This window comes from Diachasma alloeum, unplaced genomic scaffold (genome assembly GCF_001412515.2).
Source record: "Diachasma alloeum isolate Michigan unplaced genomic scaffold, Dall2.0 Dall_scaffold_00440, whole genome shotgun sequence".
In the NCBI taxonomy this organism is placed as follows: domain Eukaryota; kingdom Metazoa; phylum Arthropoda; class Insecta; order Hymenoptera; family Braconidae; genus Diachasma; species Diachasma alloeum.
The window spans coordinates 293,657-309,800 of NW_021680579.1; the positions used below are offsets into that span (position 1 = coordinate 293,657).

General features: G+C 39.9%; 1 protein-coding gene across 1 annotated transcript in view; it reads right to left on the reverse strand.

The window, feature by feature from the left end:
• Nucleotides 1-15,744, reverse strand: part of LOC114841439 — a 16,452-nt gene extending 708 nt beyond the window's left edge. Inside the window, exons 1-4 of the mRNA XM_029126420.1 lie at nt 15,626-15,744; nt 11,335-11,719; nt 4,403-4,569; nt 517-2,483 (exon numbers count right to left, since the gene is read on the reverse strand). Of these exons, the coding sequence (XP_028982253.1) occupies nt 517-2,483; nt 4,403-4,569; nt 11,335-11,719; nt 15,626-15,726 (2,620 nt within the window). The 5' untranslated portion in view covers nt 15,727-15,744. The remainder of the gene's footprint in view (nt 1-516; nt 2,484-4,402; nt 4,570-11,334; nt 11,720-15,625) is intronic.
• Between the last annotated feature and the right edge of the window lie 400 nt (nt 15,745-16,144).

The following is a 16,144-nucleotide window of genomic DNA, read 5'->3' on the forward strand; positions in this document are numbered from 1 at the left end:
GAGTCCGATCCTGGGTGCAGAGCGGTCACTCGGGCGAGAGGCCACTTCGCTGGCGGGAATCTCTCGTCCGTGAGTAGAACCAGTGAGCCGATCCGTATCTGATGAGTCGGATGGTGCCACTTGGATATCGCTTGAAGACGTTGGAGATATCCCGTGGACCACCTCTTCCAGAATCCTTGAAGCTTCTGCTGAATGAGCTGCCATCTAGAGAGCCTTGAGACGTTGAGTTACTCTAAAGATGGCTCTGGAAGAGTCGTGGGAGCCTGACCGATGAGAAAATGCCCTGGTGTCAAGGCTGAGCAGTCATCAGGATCATCCGTGAGCGGTTCCNTGCTGAACAGTCATCAGGATCATACGTGAGCGGTTCCAGTGGTCGTGAGTTGAGCACTGCCTCGATTTGAGCGAGCAAAGTGGTGAGTTCCTCAAAAGTGAGCAGATCCTCTCCGATCGTCCGGGTGAGATGGAACTTCACCGACTTCACCGCCGCTTCCCATTTCCCTCCAAAGTGCGGAGCACCTGGAGGATTGAAGGACCACTGAGTCCCATCATTGATGAGGAGCTGTGCGAGCTGTCTTGATTGAGCTGATCCTGACGAGAAGAGCTTCTTTAGTTCCTTGTCAGCGCCAAGGAAATTGGTCCCACAGTCACTGAACAAGGAATGAGCGATCCCACGCCGACTTGAAAAGCGTCTATACGCCGCGATGAACCCCTCGGCTGAGTAGTCTGACACGACCTCGAGATGGACCGCTGAGGTGGTCATGCAGACAAAGATAGCCAACCAGCCTTTGTACGACTTGTGTCCCCGCCCTTTCCAGGACCGTAGAGACACTGGGCCGGCATAGTCGATCCCAGTGTTGAGAAAGGCTCGAGCGGGAGTGAGTCTGGCTGGTGGCAACTGGCCCATGAGCTGTTGAGCGCGTACTCCACGTTGGCGAGTGCAGTTAACGCACTTGAGGATGAAGGAGCGTACTGGTGCTCGACCTCCGAGTATCCAGTAGCTACTTCTGAGCTGCCTGAGGGTGAGCTGTGTGCCTCCGTGGAGTGTCCTTAGATGAGCCTGTCCGATGAGTAGCTGAGCCAGTTGAGATTCCTTCGGAATAATCACTTGGTTCCGGCTCTCCGGGCCTATGTGAGCAAACTTGAGCCGTCCTCCTATCCTCAATACCCCTTGGCGATCGATGAAGGGTGTGAGCTTGGTGAGGGGGTGGGATTTGCTGAACCTTTCCCCTCGTGAGATCGCTCTGAGTTGATCCTTGAAGTGAGCTGCCTGCGTGAGTTTGATCCAGAGGATGCGAGCCTCTTCAAGATCACCAAGAGTGAGCGGGTATCGAAGAGAAGAGTTGGGGGTTTTCCTGAGCCGAGCTATGAATCGTCGACAGATTGCTGTGACCCTGAGCAGTCGGTTGAACGATGAGAATCTGTCGACGAGATTCCAGAGCGCGATTGGATGAGCTTTTACATGTAGGAGAACTCCTGGCTTTTCCTCGAGGTCTGCGCTGAGGTCTTTTTCCAGAGCGTGAGTTGGCCATGATGAGCAGTCTTGATGAAGCCATGGTGGCCCTTTCCACCAGAGCTTATGAGATACCAGTTGGTGCGCTGATAGACCTCGAGATGCACAGTCTGCAGGATTCTCCTTGCCCGGTACCAATCTCCAATGAGCCTGCTGAGTGAGCTCCTGGATGAGTGCCACCCGATTTTTCACGAACTCCTTCCATCTTGAGGAGTGTGAGCTGATCCACGTGAGCGTGACCGATGAGTCGGTCCAGAGATAGGTGGTGGCGTTCGTGAGATTGAGTTGGTCCTTGACGTACTTAGTCAGTTTGGCCAGGAGGAGAGCCGCAGTGAGTTCTAGTCGTGGGATTGTCAGCCGTTTGAGCGGTGCGACCTTCGTTTTTGAGCAAACCAATGTGAGTTGTGATTTTCCCTTGTTGAGAACCTTGAGATAGATCACGGCTGACATCGCCACTTGTGATGCGTCGGAAAAACCGTGTACTTCGACGACGGAATCCGTGAGCAGTCCAAGCCACCGAGGTATGGTGATCTCTGATAACTGTGTGAGCTCCTCCCTGAATTGGCTCCATCGTTGAGCAGTTGTCTGGGAAACTGGTTCGTCCCATCCCAGTTTCTCGATCCATAGAGCCTGGAGCAATATCTTCGCTCGTATGACCACTGGCGCTAGGAAACCCAGTGGATCGAAGAGTTGAGCCGTTTCCGATAAAATGATTCTCTTCGTTATTGAGCTGGTCTCAGGCTGAGTGACGGAGAACTTGAAGTTGTCCGTTCCAGGATGCCAAGAAACCCCTAGAATCTTGGTGAGCGAGTCCTCTATGAATCGTTGTTCTTGAGAGGTGCTGTCAGGTTGAAGAGATGTGAGTAGAGCTGGGCTATTTGAGTGCCATTTGGTTAGCGGAAAGCCTCCTGACAGACAGAGCTGTGTCACCTGATGAGCGGTCCTGAGTAGCTCTTCATCTGANGATATTGAGCTGGACCAGTGCAGGAACGCTGCAGTTGAGAAAAAAGTCCAAAGTTCCGGGGATGAGCTGCTCCAAAATTCAAATATTCCCGCGGGCCGGTAATGCAGTTCCCTGATGATTGGAGAGCTGGACTGGTTGAGGTCCACTGCGTGCGCTGAGCCAACGAGCTGGTCCCCGTAGGTTGAGCACCACTGACCGCGTCACTTCCACTTCCGCCAAAACCCAACAAAAAAACCGAAAACCGAAAAATATTCCACCGATCCGGCTCGAAGGACCAAAATGTTTGATGAGATGCCTGGATCGGTGGTAATTAGGAGCGGATGGGCAGGTGGGAAATGGATTTCCGGGAGTGAATGAGCGGGTCAAAAAAAAGGGCGGACACGTGCACTTGAGTTCCACCAAACACTGTTTTTGTTAAAATAGAAATGTTCACAATAAATAAGTCACTGAATATTGAGCCACTAACTAAACCGTAAGCAATGAGTGGACCGAAAAGTTGAGAAGAGATTGAGCTGACACAATAAAGATTATCCGATTTGCGAGAAATTGAGCGGTACAAAGAGAAGTGCTATTAACTGATTCCCGGAAACGAATGAGAGAGAGACACGGGCTTACAGGTGCCACGTGCCCTAATTCCATGGTCACATGACCTAATTTAATATAGATCATATGGTAATTTAGAGTGGTCCAGGAAGTGGCGCCTCAGGTGCTGGAATTAATAACCCCCAGTCATCTGAGGTGAGCGCGTCAGGTGTGCGTGAGTGGGGAGAGAATGGATGAGCCTTGCGTGCGTTAGTGTGAGGGACCTGTCAGCTGACAGGNGCTTACAGGTGCTACGTGCCCTAATTCGATGGTCACCTGACCTAATTTAATATAGATCATATGGTAATTTAGAGCGGTCCAGGAAGTGGCGCCTCAGGTGCTGGAATTAATAACCCCCAGTCATCTGAGGTGAGCGCGTCAGGTGTGCGTGAGTGGGGAGAGAATGGATGAGCCTTGCGTGCGTTAGTGTGAGGGACCTGTCAGCTGACAGGATTTCCAACAAAGATTTCCCAGACTATGGAGAAATGGAGAATAGAGATGACTGGTTTGTTGAATTCGAAAAGAATCGAGGTGAGACCGAGGATTCTTCAAAACCGGAGCGAGAGATAAAACGCAAAAGAAGTAGACCAAAGAAAGAAGTTTCAGAACAAACCATTACCAAGAAAACGAAGACAGTTGATATAAAAGATGAAACAATAAATGATAATAGCTTTTCAGAGTTGGAAATTGAAGAGAACGTGAAAGGAAATGTTTTCTTCACTAGTGTTATCGGTAATGAAGGCGAGATAGATTTAGCACAAAAGGAAGATGAAGTGTATCATGCACTTTTATCAAGCATAAATGAAGATCCCTCAATTTATCGAGAAGCAATAAATAGTAAAAATAAAGATTATCGGTTAAATGCGGTTGATGAAGAATTAAACTCGTTAGAAAGAAATCAAGTATGGAAAATTATCAAAAGACCTCTAAGTATGATGAATGGAAAAAGATTAAATGTCATTGATTCAAAATGGGTTTTTAAGTGTAAAAATGAGGCAAATAGAAAAATAAGATTCAAAGCGAGACTAGTAATCAGAGGTTTCAAGGATAAGAACATTTATGAATTGAGGGAAACTTATTCTCTAGTAGCTCGTTTACCTTTAGTGAGAATAGTTATATGAATTATAAACAAATGTAATCTAGAGGTGTGTCAGCTAGATGTTAAAACTGCTTTCCTCAATGGTGTAATAGATAAGGAAATTTACATGGAAATTCCAGAANAAGAATGTCGGTAATGAGGTTGTGAGCTAGCCGAGAGCATGGGCAGAAACTCTGAGCTGAAAGTGAGAGCAAGTGGACTGTATTGTAAGCCGAACCTTGCCTAATGTCCGATAGTAATGTCGAACCGATGGTCCTTGAAGTACGGCAATTCAAGGATTCCTTCGATCTTGCCGCTGCCAGCGATGAGCTTCTCATGAGTGCTCTCGAATTTTTCCCAGTAGGTCTCCAGCATCTCGAGTTTACCCTGGAGATTGGAGATTGTGAGGCTTTTCGCCTCTTCTGTGAGCAGCTCCTTGTAAACGCGTTCGATGAANAAGGAAATTTACATGGAAATTCCAGAAGGAACTAATCATACTAACAAAGATAGGCAAGAAAATGTGTGCTAATTGGAGAAAGCACTTTATGGTCTTCGTATCAGTCCCAAACGGTGGAATGTAACATTCACTGAAGTAGCTTTGAGTATGGGTCTGCAGAACTCGGATTTAGAACCTTGTTTATTCACTTGGCGAGATGAAGACAAGTTCTTGCTTCTGCTACTTTATGTAGATGATATGTTATTGGCGAGTAATGATAACGATAAATTGGCTGAAGTAAAGAGTAATTTATGTAGCGAATTTGAAATGACAGTCCTGGGAGAACCCAAGGAATTCCTAAGCGTGACTATTACACGAGATAGAGAAAATCAGGTTATTAAATTAAATCAGGAAAAATACATTCAAAAGATATTAAGTAGGTTTGGCTTTAATAAAGCACATCCACAATGTATACCAATGAATACTTCTCAAGTAGCTAATAATGAGAGAAAATGAAGAGAAATAGAATATGATAATGGGACTTTGGAAAGGACAGAAACAAAAGCGAACATTCCTTATAGAGAGGCCGTAGGTAGTCTTTGTATTTGACTGGTGCTACGAGACCAGACATTGCACATGCAGTCAATGTGATAAGCAGACATCAAGTAAATCCTAAAGAAAGTGATTGGGAAATGGTAAAAAGAATTTTTCGGTATCTGAGAGGTACTACGGGCTTGGGTGTGAGATATTCAGATGAGACCAATGACATTCAGGGTTATTCTGATGTGAATTTTTCTGATTGTAAAGATTCAATCACAACTTGTGGATTTGTGATTAGACTGTTTGGTGTTTCGATTATTTGGCGAACTCACAAACGGCGAACGAACAAACTACAGTAGCACTTTCTACGTGCGAAGCTGAGTATGTTGCAATGAGCGAGGCGAGTCGAGAAATGATGTCGTTGCACAACTCTTTGAAACTGATACTGCTTGATCCCCCTGTTCCAATGATCTTAAGGTGTGATAATAAATCTGCTATTGTAAGTGCAGAAACAGATGAAGGAATGAAATTGAGACACATTGTAGAGAACAAATTACATTATGTAAAGGAGTGTATTAAAAAGAATTATATAAAAATCATTTGGATTGGCTCAAGGGAGTAGCTAGCTGATGTTTTCACCAAACCATTGACGTTTGAAACACACAAGCGTTTGATGGACCTAATGAAAGTAAATATTTAAATTATTTTCTTTCTGTTTGTCTAGGAAATAACTAATTTGGTGAGACCTTCTTGGAGAGATAAAATTGGCGAGACCTTTCTTGGAGAGATAAAATTGGCGAGATGGAAAAACTAATGAGATTAAACTGACGAAATTACCTGGCGAGAATACTGAGGCGAGATAAAGTTACCAAATAAGAAACTTTGTGATAAACGAGAACAGATTATTCGGAGAGAAGAACACTGGAGAGGAATAAAGGATACTGTCTATGGCGGGAGGGAGTGTTGAAAGTGGCGCCCTACGCCAGTCTCCTTATTACCGACAGTGTGGCTGACTGTGTTGCCACGGCGCCGTTGCGCCTCTCGTAGATATACTCGTACTATGCATCACTTGTGCCTCGACCGTTGTCGCATTACGTTGCTGAATAAAGCTTAATTACTTTTACGATAATAAAACTGTGTTTAATCGCTATTTCAATCCTAAATAACCCTTCAATTTTCCATAAGCTTTATTTTATACAGCAAAAAATAAATCAAAATACCCAAATTACAGAAAATTGATTTTTTGCGTCGCGATTTCAAAAAAAGGAAAACGTTGGAAAAACGTATTTCGTATTTTCGTATGTTCTTTCAAATTAAAAAAATTCCATTAAATTTTGAAGAGTAGTTTTTTTTTAATCAGAAAAAAAATCTTCATAGGGGCAGTTCACCGCCTAAATTTTACCCCCCGGGAATGGTTTCGATCCTCATTTCCATCATTCCTCGTGAGCTTCCTTTTATACTATTGAACATTCGTCCAAACACTCTGCTTATCTGTCCAATTGGAAAATCACTCTCAGAGGTTGTCAACTTTAGAGGGCGGTTTCATCCTCTAAAACCGAAAACGCGCCGATAAAAAAAATACGTATCTCTTAGTTTTTATTCCTCTGTAACATATATAAACTTCATAATAATCGGAGGCGGACACCTACCTAGTGTTCCTCGCCAATTAAACTTTGAGATTATCCTGTCGTTGGCAACTCTTGGCAATTATTAGCATTGTGACGTTTCCTCCTCGAAAAATTTGATCTTGATGACGTTTGAGTCTCACTACATATGACCCTCATGAGCAACGATAGTGACGTTAAGCGGTTTTTGGTTAGCTATTTATCATTCTTTACCATTCATAGTTAAATTAGCAATATTATATGCGCAATTCGACGTCAAATCTGAAATGAAAAAAAAGTCATATTTTTTATTTTCTTGGCAATTTTAAATAAGACCAAGTACATGAGACCAAGCAATTATAAAATTTTAAGAGTGATTCGATTCTTTTCCAGCTAGTTATGATTTTTCGAAAAAAAACCTTTTTTCACTGGAATTTTGATTGTTTAGCAAAAAGGTGAAGCAATTGAATTAAATCATTAAGAATTGCATTTTCTTTTCCACATATGTGAAGGTAATTGAAAAGCTTCAAAATGAACGCAATTCAACTCAATTTATTCTAATATTAAATTACAATGTAATGTATGTACTGTATGTAAGTAATGGCCCGCTCCGCGGGAGGGAACTCTGACTTTGCATCTACGCCATGGCGGAAAGCTAATTTTCGACTAGTAATAGTTGAAAAAGTGATTGATTTCAAGCCATCTTCCACTTTGGAACATATGAGGTGTATAAATTAATCTTTCCCTTTTTTTCAATGAGTGCGGTTTCTTATTTCAAATTTCAATATTTACGCGCCCGTTTGCGACTTTGAAGAGTGTACCTTACAGTTTTTAATACGGTATATGTCATGTTGGGAAGAGCTGCATAACTTCACAAAACAGTAATATGTACGATGACGATGCATACGCAGCACATTCGGCACTGTATTCTCTAGGAGTTCCGACAAGGAAAAAAAGCCATGAAGCCCTCGATTCGATTTGTTCTACTCTCGAAAGTCATATTATGTCGTATGGTATGTGTAAATATTGGTATAGACCCTTTAAAAATAGTGATTTCGATCTTAGTGACCGGGAATGTCATGGACAGCTTCTGAAATTTGAAGATGCTGAATTGCAAAAATTACTCAACAAAGACTCAATGCAAACCGAAAAAGAGCTTGTAGCTGATCTAGGAGTTACTCAAGCAGCAGTCTCTAAAAGATTACACGCAATGGGAGAAATACGAAAGGTAGGAAGATGGGTTCCACATGAACTGACCGAACATAACCTCGGTTAACGCATGAACACTTGCCTTTCGGTGCTCGCCAAGTGGCAAAAGAAAAATGTTTTGTCAAAAATTATGACGGGAGATGAAAAATGGATATGTTTTGCTAATCCCTAACGCAAAAAGTCATGGGTGAATCCCGGATAACCATCGACATCCACTTTCCAACAAAAAATTCACTTGAAAAAGGTTGCCCTCTGCATCTGGTGGGATATGAAGGATATACTCTATTACGAACTTTCAAAAAAGGTCAGATAGTTACTGCAAAGGGCTACAGTCGACAATCCAACAAATTGAGCGAGGTACTTGACGAGAAGAGGCCATTCACTGGGCAAGGGAGCCGGAAAGTCATGCTGCTTGATGATAACGCTCGACCTCATTTTGCTCGCGCGAATCAGAAAACCATTTCAAGCTTGGGCTGGGAGGTTGTCGCACATGCGGCTTATTCGCCGGACTTGGCCCCTTCCGATTACCATCTGTTCCGGTCCATGCAGCACACATTGGAGGAAAGCTGCTTCCAAACGCTGGATGATGTCTGAAAATTCGTCGATGGCTTTATTGCTTCAAAGCCTACAATTTTTTTTTGGGTGGCATTCGTACGTTGTCCGATCGATGGCGCAAGGTCATCGAAAACGATGGACGATATTTCGAAGATTGATTTACTATTTATATATTTTATAATGTGATATAATTTTTGATTTAAAAAAAAGGGAAAAATTAACTTATACACCTAATATAATTATCCATCTGAATGTTACCTGAGTGAGGGAGGAATCACTTAAGAATCCAGACTCATTCACTAATCTATGAATTTACGAGGGATCTAATTTTCTAATCATTTTGGAATTATGAAAGTATTGGTTAGCCATGAGGACATCGCATTAGAATTTTTTTTCATAATAATTATGTTTTTTCATGAATTGGAAGCTTTTCTTCCAAAGCTAGTTTATTCTGTACTCTCGTTCAACGATATCCGTCCACTTTACTCCCATTTTTTAAATCTTAGTTCTGGTCTTCATGATAGTCATCACAAAGAGTGAGCAGTAATAAGAAATGATTCAATTTAAGAATTTTCCCATCATTTCTTTCGAAGAGATGAAAAATAATTATCTTAACAGGGAACAGTTGCAAAAAAATTAATTTCTTTCGGTGAAAGTATTGAGAATTATGCCACCGAATTATCCCCAAAATTTCACCATAAGGACGATAGAGCCTTCGAGTAATTGCAGATTTAAAAAAAAATTGATCGCCCGATAACGAGTCCAAAACGGAATGAATTGTGTTTAATTACGCCCATTTTAAAGCTTGCTCGATTACCTGCAATTCTGTATAAATGAAAATTCAATTCCTCATAATTAAATTCAACTATTCCACCTTCTTCTCAAACAGTCAAAATTCAAGTGAAAAAAGTGAAATTTTTTGAAAAATCATAACTCGTTGAAAAAAAAGCGAATTACTCAAAACATATCATGATAGCGTGGAGTTACGGGTGTCCCATAGTATGTGACAAAAGTAAATTGCGTTGTATACCGCAAGGTGACAGCGCAGGCTAAAGTCTAATATATGGTTGAAGTGGGGACTCTCCGCAAATTTCATCCATACTTCAGTCGCTCGCGAATTAGAATACTAAAATGAAAAACCTAACTATTGAACAAAAAACATTCCTCATCAAATCATATTATCGAAGAGGAGATTCAGCTACTGCAGCAATAAGAGCATTCCATTCTAAGTATGGCACACACACTCGAGTGTCTGATTCGAGTCTCAGACGGTAAATAAAGTGAATGAACTAGATAACCAAAATTTTTTTTTCTTTTTTATTTTTTGAAGATTTACGCATTTTTCGACCAATTCATGGGTATTTTCAGATTAATTGAGAAATTTGGTCAATACGGTACACAAGACGATAGGAGGCATGAGAATCCTGGCTCTTCACCTACTGTAACCATAGATGAGGTTATCCGCACAACTGAAGACCACTTCAAAAAATATCCAAATGATACTCTTTGGAAGGCTTCCCTAACCTTGAAAGTCTCGAGAACTTCACTTTACCATACTTAAAAGTGTTTTTAAACTTCCATTCCTACAAAATTTCTGTACATCAATTTTTAACTGAAGAAGCGATGGTTCGTCGTGTGGAATTTTGCCAAGAACTTTACAATCTTTTTGAATCCAAGGGGATGAAGGCACAGAATATCATCTTCTCTGACGAAGCACATTTCTACTTAGGTGGCTTGGTAAATAAACCAAATTTTCGCTTTTGGGGGACTGAGTCACCTCAGGTCGTTGAAACCAAGTCCTCACCCCCGAAAAAAGTTACTGCATGGGCGGCAGTTACCATAAAGGGTGTTTTCCTTGAATTCCTCGAGAGTCGGACATTTAATGCTCACATTTACTGTGAGTTCTTGAAAAAGAACTTCTTTCCTTGGGCACGAAAAAATCAATTAGTCAAGAATTTCTACTTCATGCAAGATGGTGCCGCCTCACACAGGACTACTGGAGTATTTGAAACACTTTTTTCCGTTTACGGCACTCGTGTGTTAGGTTTAGGTTACCCTGAGTGTGCCCATGGGGGCATGGAATGGCCGCCTTACAGTCCTGACTTAAATCCCTGTGATTTTTGCCTGTGGGGTTTTCTCAAGGACAAGTGCTATGAAAAGCATCCGACGACTGTGGAAGAGTTGCAAGACGCAATTAGGAATGCTGTCTGAGCTATTGATGAAAACATAATACAGCGCATCTATACCAGCTTCGAGCGTAGGATAGAGTTCTGTAGTACATGTGATGGCGGACACTTGGAAGGGATTGTATTATAATTTGCCGAATGTTCTGTGTACAATAAAAAAAATAACAATTACTTACACTTAACCGTATTCAAGTTATTCGCAATTTACTTTTGTCACATACTATGGGACACCCTGTATATACTCTTTCTTGGAAAAGCATCGCAAACACAATCGGAAACATGAAACTTTTTCATTTCTGATTTTACGTAGAATTGCTCCCGTACCATAGAAAACTTTGATTTAAAAAAAAAATGTAACTTAGCGGACGTGTTAACCACGTAAAACATACATGAATGACATTAACAACTTTGATCGTTCACACAAATGATTTATGCCGAAAGTATGATTCAATTTTTCTCTCAACCTTAACTTTCAGCGTCCGATAACTGAATTTTTCACATTAGCCTAGAATATTTTCGAACAATTCTATTCGATAGAAGAGACAGTCATTACAAAAATTTCGCAAGAATTTCTTACCTACCCAGTGTGAAGGCAGGTTCATCTGCAAATCTGTCAAAATTCTAGCACAATATGCTGTGAAAACCCATTGATATACAGTACAATACTTACTGATGGTGGTGCTAGAAGTTTCTGTAAGTCAATTTCACTATTCTCCGGTTCTTCTTTGCTAATGAGTCTCAGTAATTGACTTGCAGCTTTATGTTCGGCTGGTAATAGATTTGGACTACCAACGATATCGTCTAAAAACTCAATAGTTAAATTCTTCAATTGATGATTAAATTCGAAATCCTGAGAATGTTTGGAGACCCAGTGCCTCAGCACATTCAACACTCGCATTGTAGCTGCAGTTGAGACGGTTTCTTTGCGTTTGCTGCGATCTCGACAGGAACCACTTCGATGATTTCCATCGTAATAACCAACTGCTTTGTCAGGGGGGTTGCTAGAACCCGACGTTGCTATGGCGAAGGCTGTTGCTGCAGTCGAAGTGCTGCTCCTAAATTCACACAAGAAAACACTTCTGAATTATAATGAAGTTGTAGAATTTTAATTCCAAATTTTTCTCTTGACAGTCTATAATATACGTTTATTTTCTCGTGTAGTAGTCAAGTCCTTCCCGAATACGGAAAAATATAAACTGTATCAAGTTATAAAGTACAGTATCAACTGTATAAAGATGTAAGCAAATTGCAAAATTGAAAATTTTGTATTTGTACCGCTGTCTTGGTCATGAATAGAGTAAAGAATAAAATGACTATTCACGATCCAATACAAAATTAGTATTCGAGAGTTTTTAAAACACAAACAAACCCGAAAATTCAACCAATCACTGTCAGAGTGAGCGAGAGAGAGCAACCGTGTTCTGGCGTTATATGCGGTAGCGAGCGTTCCCATAAGATATCTAAATCCAGAATCAAAAGAAATCTATATTTTTCATTACTTTCGCTATTTTTTTCCGGTGATTTTGACTTCAATATCAATGATAAGAAATGTGATTCTTTGACAGATTCATCTCTCATACCAATATTTATAAAAAGTATTGCAACTTCCGAACTTGACTCAGTTTATTTTATCGCTTCATTTGCGATATGAAAAAATAGTATATTTCGATGCAAGTACGCACAGATTTTTCATGAGTGTGAAGTTGGAGGACTGAGGCGAAGCTGAGGGCTGCCAATCATACCAGGTGAAAAATCTCCATCGCACTTGTATCGACCTATATTTCTTGTCGGAGACGTGACGTCCAACGATTGGCGAACTGTGCCTTTTTTCGTTTATAAATAAAAGAAAAGACTCTTCGTTTACGAGTAAACGTAGATCAATCATAGAATTTCTCTGGTATCCATATTTTCATGGATGTAGGTATTCCCAATGATACAATGCCAACTAAACCTATGTATTATTTAATCGTTCCTACTATTTGGTTCCGCTAACAACTCAAGCATACTCTAATGTATTTTATTCTGTCCTTATAATCTGGACTAGGGAGTGATCATCTAGCCAGCCATCAAGCAGAGTGATTGATTTTGAATCATACCAATTTTTCATGTAAAATGCTATTCTGAGTCAATTCCTAATTTTTTTAAAAATAATTTTAATTTTATGAGTGATATAATTATTGCAGTGATACAGCAGTTGCCGAATCACTCATGTGACACCGCGCAATTTTCTTTCAGATTTTGTGAGCAACCACTACTTACCAAATTTGATCTCGTCCAATGCTATGAATGTCGCAAAATAACACATGAAATACAATTTGGTTTACAAGAATCACGATCATTGATTCTACCGCTCTTATGATCAATTTTCGGAAAATAATTATGATGACCCATCTCTTGTCGCCGCTTCCAATCGAGATACGCGGTAGCGTATCGGCCAAGAAAAGTTTTGACCGACTGAGCAAAATATCAGGCCGAGAGCACCGCGTATCTATACACGACAGAACTTCCCCCTCCACTACCGCTAAATGATTTACATTCGATATAATGAAAACGGGACGACAAATCGGGAAAGTGTCATTAGTTACATTATATAAATCGCCTATGAGCTTTTCAACGGTGTAACTATGGTATTTTTTGGATTAACAGTAAAAAAGATAGGCGCATAACAACGAGTTGATATTCACATTCTCGCGATTCACATTATAAAGTGTGAGAATCAAGTTGTAACGTTGGCAGCGCCGGTCCAACTGAGCTTCATATCCAACGTTGAAGTGTTGCCACCAGTGCATTTGAATGTGGGTTGTGATGTTGTTATGGAGAACCACAGAAAATGTTCTTCTTCACGTTAAATCACTTATTAGAATGAAACGGAAAATCGACTCGGTGTTCTATATTGCTTTCTCTCGTCGAAAATTCGAATTTCATCCCGCCATATCTATATTCATATGCGGACCTCGGACATAATAGTATATTTTGATACAAGTGCGGAAAAGTGTTTTTTGGCTCGTGGGGGGTTTATAGCACGAGCCGAAGGCGAGTGATGTAATCCCACGAGCCGGAAAACACTTTTCCCACGAGTATCGAACGATTTTTTTCATCACAATGCGTGGGAAAGGGACTTTTAGGCATGCGGAGCGTGCCTGAAACGTCACTTTTCCGCACAGCGTGATGAAAAGGTAGTTTATGCATTATTTGTGAGGTTATCGGTCTATGTTTGGAATGTGACAGAAGGGAGATGTGTCGAAAATATTGTGTGATCAAGTATTAAATGTCCGTGAATAGTTAAATTCGAAAAGAAAATATTTATGTTTCTACGAGTGTAACAGAAAATGTTTTCATTCCGTGGAAAAAAATTCACTAAAGTAAGTGACAGTGAAATGCGAAAAATTTTGTGATTGTTTAGGAAAAATTAGTAGGAGACGGTGGGATTCAATGGACACTTTGAACCCTTTCGAATATGTTGATGTTTTAGTGAAGTCCTGATGAAATAGATTTTTTTTAAAATTAAAGTACAGTCAGCCCCTTTGTAATAAGCTTAGACTGAGCTCAATCGATAAATTTGTTCCTTGGTTATAAATATTGAAATAAGAAGTCAGAAGAGTCCATTCCACCCAATGTTTCCCTAATAATTTTAAAAACAAAGAAAAACAAAAACAGATGTTTTCAAAAAGAATTCTTTGTGAACATTTTGTTCGACTATTCCTATATGGAAATCAGTTCATCTCTCCACGAAATACAAACCATATAGGAATCATCAGAGGAAAAATTGAATGAGGAACCAAATCAAGTCAGAAAATTGTTCGGTGGAGAGAATAAATCTGGAGTAGAACTGTTTATTTCCCTTCAATTGTTGATTCAAAAAATGTTCTATTTTATGAAAAATGAATCAGTTGAATTGAATTGAAAAGAACAAATTTCACCGGATGTAAAAAGAGTCCTTGCTTATTTTGAAAAAAATAATTAAATCTGCCTAAAAACACAAAAACAAATGTTTTTGTAAAAAAAACTGGGCCAAGAAAAAGTTTTGTTTGATTCCTACTGGGAAATCGAAGTTTTTGAAAAATACATAGAAATAAAAAAGGAAGCCAAGTTAGGAATTTTGAATAAATGGTGCACATTCAGGTTTCTATAAGAAAAATAGTTCTCAATGGAATAAGTATTCTAAAAAAATTCTCCATGAAATAAAAAATCAGTAGGTGCAGGACCAACGTTCTTGGCGCGGAGTTTTTCAATTCACTGTCTGTATCAATCTATTCCTCCATCCTTTGATCCGCGCCAAGGACATTGGTCCTGTTCCTACTGATTTTTTATTTCATAGAGAATTTTTTTAGAATACTTATTCCATTGAGAACTATTTTTCTTATAGAAACCTGAATGTGCACCATTTATTCAAAATTCCTAACTTGGCTTCCATTTTTATTTCTATGTATTTTTCAAAAACTTCGATTTCCCAGTAGGAATCAAACAAAACTTTTTCTTGGCCCAGTTTTTTTTACAAAAACATTTGTTTTTGTGTTTTTAGGCTAGAGAATCTCAATAAGCACCAACAATATTAAGAGAGTATTGCAAAAAGAATACGACAGAAGGAAATTAATGTTTGTTGATTAGAACAAGGCGAATGCAAATAAAACTCGATTGACACTGAGCATTCAATGGAAAATTATGCACTTTGAACAGAGTAATATATAACAAAAATATTTTTGAATCACCAAAGAACTTTGTAACTGAGCTTCACCAATGTGATTGAAAAATTTATGATACATCTAAGCATAAAATGAAACATGTTATTCTTCAAGTTATTCTTTGAACGATAGTGGCACTGTTTGGCTGGCATTAAATGTATTCAAATGATTTATATATAGCTACAGTAGCTTCGGATTAGTTATCGTCTATGTCGTTTGTGAATCAAATAGGCATGGGTATATGGTCAAAAAATTGAAGGTAATAAGGGATCTACCAACCTGCGGTGACTCTGCCTTGAACTCGTAATAACGACTCCAGCTTTGCTCGATATTTGTGGTGTTTCGTATTGGAAGCAACAGGATTGTCTTGCAGAACACATCTCTCCTTCCTGAATGGATCTTCTGCTCGACCAATAATTCTAAAATTTATTCATTCATTTCTCATAATTCGATAAACGGGGATATCGCTTTCAAAAAATATCGCCAATCAAGGTCATTCAATGATTGATGTTGGTGAAGGGAGGGCTGTATCATTTTATTATTTCTGAATCGGTTGAGGGAATTTTGCATCAGCTCTTTGGTACTACACAGGGTGCTTCATTTGAAACAGGACTGTTGAAAACTTTTCCATGGAGCGGTAATAACGCAAAATATGTCAGATAAAAACTGTAGATGCACAACTGTAAAGGGGTGAAAAATAATGTTGCCATTCGAAAAAACGGATTTCATGCTTGCAGCATGAAAACACAAAGAATAGGAGCATAAATTCCATGTGCACTAGGTTTCCCCTCCATATCC